Source organism: Microtus ochrogaster, chromosome 6 (genome assembly GCF_000317375.1).
Source record: "Microtus ochrogaster isolate Prairie Vole_2 chromosome 6, MicOch1.0, whole genome shotgun sequence".
In the NCBI taxonomy this organism is placed as follows: Eukaryota; Metazoa; Chordata; class Mammalia; order Rodentia; family Cricetidae; genus Microtus; species Microtus ochrogaster.
The window spans coordinates 65,496,499-65,501,184 of NC_022013.1; the positions used below are offsets into that span (position 1 = coordinate 65,496,499).

Genomic DNA, 4,686 nt, shown 5'->3' on the forward strand with positions numbered 1-4,686 from the left:
GCGTCCGCCGCACCCCGGCCGCGGCCCCCTGGCCCGCGAGCTCTGCAGCAACCACGCTGTGCCACCAGGTCTCGGCTTGACCGTGGCTCGGCTTCCAGAGCGCCACGCGCAGCAGGCGCCACGGGGCAGCCCGGGTCCTCCCGGAGAAAAGGCCGTCGCTATGGAGACGCGGCGCGTGCCGGCGGCCGTTCGGAGGGGCAAGCACAGCCCACGAGGCGCGGTTCTGGGCAGCCGGTAGCACTGACTGGTGCGATGCTCCGGCCAGGTCGCAGCCCCAGTCCTCGTGAGCAATGCGCTGGATTCCAAGAACTTTAGGAGACGTCTCTCCTTTGGCGATGGCGCGGGGCGGGGCCAGAGGGCGTCTGTGCCCGTCGGACACATCCGCTTCCGGGGCCACGGCCGTCGGACTGAGGGGCTCGGCGGGTCGACCAAGATACGCTCGGTGTCGCGCCCCACAAACCGTACTCCTTAAGAATCGGCTACCTCTGCTTTGTTGTCGATCTTCTCCGCCAATCATGCTGGAACATCTGAGTTCGCTGCCCACCCAGATGGTGAGGATGCGCGTCCCAGGTCCCCGCAGGCCCCTTTGGAGCGCTGGGGCACCGACTGGTGTGGCGTGTGGTTCACATCCTCAAAGATCCTAGGGCCTCTTTTCTTCCCCAGAAAGATTCCCTTACCCATTCTCCGTTAAGGTGCCCAAAGTTTCCCCGGGAAATCAAAATTTTCCTTCCTTACTGGGAAACTCCCGGTGTTGAGTGCTGCCAGTGCCAACACTGAGTTCTTCACAAGAACTTCAGTCCTTTGGTAATGGGACCAACCCCGCCTCTTCTCTTTCGTCCCTAGGATTACAAGGGGCAGAAGCTAGCTGAACAGATGTTTCAGGGGATTATTCTTTTTTCTGCAGTAAGTATTGATTTTTACCTTTAATCTCATAATCCCGTGTCCCTCTGTTTGACTGTCTTTAATATACTTGGTTTTCTTTTCAGATAGTTGGGTTTATCTACGGGTACGTGGCTGAACAGTTTGGGTGGACCGTCTACATAGTTATGGCCGGATTTGCTTTCTCGTGTTTGGTGAGTTGGGAAACTTGGTTGGACCTAGTAGTGAGAACCAGAATCAGCTCTTTCTTCCTCTTTCCTAGTAATGTTTCTTCCTATTATTGGGAAAGTAGAATATTAATGTCAGATGGTGTGAGCTGGCCAGAAGAGCAGAGCTTTCTTTTTTACAGATTTATTTATGTATTACATATACGGTGTTTTGCCTGCATGTGTGCCTGCCAGCCAGAAGAGGGCACCAGATCTCATTACAGATGTCTATGAGCCACCATATGGTTTCTGGGAATTGAACTCAGGACCTCTGGAAGAGCAGCCAGTGCTCTTAACCATTGAGCCATCTCTCCCACCCAAGAGCAGAACTTTCTAGTTTCCTTTTGCAGCTTACTCTAGGCAGGCTTTCCTACTGTGCTCGCTCTGCCTCCATCTTTCTTTTAGTTCTTAAAACTGTGTGTGTAAACACTTCGTGCTTGCTCTCACCACCTGACACACCCTGTCTGGTCAGTTTGTTAATCTTTAGCATGGTGGTTATTTGGGGATCAGACATTGCACATACTGACCTTTTAAACTTTGGGTAGAAATAAATGCTGCCTTTTCTCTTTTCTAATCTAGCTGACACTTCCTCCGTGGCCAATCTATCGCCGGCATCCCCTGAAGTGGTTACCTGTTCAAGACTTAGGCACCGAAGACAAGAAATCAGGGGACAGAAAAGTTAAGAGACATGCTAAAAATAATTGATGTGAGCTTTCACGACTCAGCGCCTGCTTTCGTTTCCTGTAAAATGAGCTGAATGGCTTTCATAACCAAAACGTGAGCTGTGTAGAGATCCAGCTGTGCTTGTTGCTTTCTCATCCAGCTGGTTTTAACTTACAGCTATTTTATTCCATCTCTTCATAATCTTGGAGATTAAGTGGAATATAAGTGTACAATGCTTCTTTTAGGTGTACATGATGAATAAAATCTCCTAACTGGTACTTTTTTTCTTTCTAATATAGTCTTGTAATGGGTTCTCACTATGTAGTCGAGGCTGTCTCCAAGCTCAAAATCCCACTGCTTCAGCACCCCAAACTACTGGGATTACGGGTATATGTACCACACCTGGTTTTTAACTTTCAGAGTTTCACAATTTATTGTGAGTTTTTGAACTGTTTTAATGGTGGTTTTGTTTTGGTGGTGATGCTTTTTGTTTGTTCGTTTGTTTGGATTTTTTTTTCCAAGATAAGATCTTTCTACATAGCCTTTGCTATCCTGTACTTATGTAGACCAGGCTGGCCCTTGAACTCAGAGTTCCACCCGCCTTCCCCTCCTGAGTACTGGGTTTAAAGTCATGCCCCATCACTCCTAGATCAAATGGTTTCAATTAAAATTCATAGTGCAATTCTATGTGTGACAAATCTTTTGTTGGTTATTTTGCAAAATTTTAGTAAAAAGACAAAATTAAATGTTAGGTTTAGAAAATGTAAGCATCAGGCTCGACGGTGGTGGCGCACACCTCTAATCCCAGCACTTGGGAGGCAGAGGGAGGTGGATCTCTGAGTTCAAGGCCAGCCTGTCTACAAGAGCTAGTTCTAGGACAGGCTCTAAAGCTATAGAGAAACCCTGTTTCGAAAAACCAAAAGAAGAAAAAAAAAAGAAAATGTAAGCACCATCTTGTTCTGTCATTGCAAGTTCCTAGGTTTTTTTAAATTCTCACTTTTTTAAAAATTCTTTTTATTTCGTGTGCGTGTGTGCGCGCGCGCGCGTGTGTGTGCGCACGCGTACGCACGCAGCGTTATCTCCTTACACCGTCTAGGTTCTGGAGATGGAACGCGGGTTGTCCAATGCTTTTACTAGCTGAGCTGTATCAATAGCCCCCTTTCCTCTTTTCCACTGTTTTTTGTTTATATGTATTGTGTGGGGGCCCTCATGTAGAGATCAGAGGACAGATTTGGGAATCAGTTCTTTCCTTCTGTGTGGGTTCCAGGGATTGAACTCAGGTTGGTAGGCTTAGCAGCAGAACCTTTTGCCTGCAGAGCCATTTCATAGCCCTCCCACCTCCTAGGCCAGAGTTGTGTTTTTTTTAATTTTTATTTAATTTTTAAATAATTCTTATTGATTGGAGAGGAGGAGGTCTCAGGCTCAGAGACCCCAGGAAGCCATCAGACTCTAACCAGATGCCTGGGAGGTGGCTATGGGCAGGACTGAGAGCCTAACTACCCAGAGTACCTCCATCCCATTGTGCCGGAGCTAGACCAATGGTGGTCAACCTAGCCAAAAGGCCAGGGAGAAAGCAAGCCTGAGGCGTGTCTGGGAGTGAGGGAAAGCGGCTTGGAGGGAGAGGGCTAATGGCTAGTAAGTCTCAATAGTGAGAAACGTAGCCATGCGAGTGTGTAGTGAAGCAGCCCTTTGGCACCTCTGAAACCAGCATCCAAGCTGGACGTTCCTCCTGATATTTCCAAAGACTGAAAAGAAAAATGTGCTTAAAGGTCTCATATTAACAGATATAGAAGAGTTACTAAAGGCAATGTTGTATTTCTCAGGATTTCCCATATTATGAGATTAACATCAGCAAAGACCCTAATTTAACAAACTCAGAAAAGATTAAAAGATTTTTCTTCTTTTTGTGGTTTATTGAGACTGGGTTTCTCTGTGTAGCTTTAGAGCCTATCCTGGAACTCCCTCTGTAGACCAGGCTGGCCTTGAATTCACAGAGATCCGTCTTTCTCTGCCTGCCAAGTGCTGGGATCAAAGGCATGGTTCACCATTGTCTGACCAGAAAAGATTCTTTTAAAGAAAACTTAAAAGACAGAAGACGTAATAAATAGTAAAGCTACAAACTTCGAGGTTATAGGGGAATGTGTTACAGTTGTAGTGTTGCAGAGATATCCTGACTTATCCGGAAGCTGGACTATACTTAGTCCTGCAATAGGACAGCTCAGCCCTGGAGGAAAGGTCCTATCGGAAAGCCAGGCTACCTGAAGCTGGGGTACAGTGGGGGATGGTCTCCCTACAGGATATAGAGATCCTGCTCTTCTGGAGAGCTGTTACAGCTGAGTTTTGCTCTGTTTCCTTAAGGGAGCTAACACTCTGCTAAAAGGGGAAGCCCCAGCAGAAATGTAGCCATCTCCTCCCGTTCTGGCAAAAAGTTATTTTTTTCTGCCCAGCCTTGCTCAGCCCTCCTTAAGGAGCGTCCTAGCAAGGTTCTGTTCTGCTCTGCCTTGCTCAGGCCCCCTAGGGAGCATCTCAGCAAGGTTTTTCAGCTCAGTCTCCCAACGGTGAATGAAGGTCATCACCCAAGACTCTTTTGAGAAATAGATTTATTTGGAAAAAAAGGAGGAGTCCAGGAGAGTGGATGCCTCTGCCAGGGAGGGATAAACTGTGGCCTCTTAACTGAACTGGCAGAGAAGCTTATATAGGACTTCTTAAGGGTGGAGTTTTCTCAGGGAGAAGATGGGTTGGTTAGTTTAGTTGGTCAGGGGCAGAGATGGCTCTGACTTTATGGCCAAACTGTTTCTTTTACTGGTCATTTTTAGCTCTTTGACTCTAATTTTAGGACCAGGGCATAATTCTTTTACTGGCTCTGATTCTTGGGACAAAGCATGTTTCTTTGACACTAGTTTCAGAGTCAGGGCATGTTTCTTTAGTCCTGGTTCAG

At 47.1% G+C, this 4,686-nt stretch overlaps 1 protein-coding gene across 1 annotated transcript; it reads left to right on the plus strand.

The window, feature by feature from the left end:
* The first annotated feature begins 48 nt into the window (after positions 1–48).
* Spcs1 (signal peptidase complex subunit 1) lies at positions 49–2,427 on the plus strand. The gene is made up of 4 exons (XM_005348736.3): positions 49–551; positions 844–903; positions 987–1,073; positions 1,665–2,427. Exons 1-4 carry the CDS (start codon positions 291–293, stop codon positions 1,788–1,790), a joined length of 534 nt encoding a protein of 177 aa, XP_005348793.1. The 5' UTR covers positions 49–290; the 3' UTR covers positions 1,791–2,427.
* Positions 2,428–4,686: the final 2,259 nt, after the last annotated feature.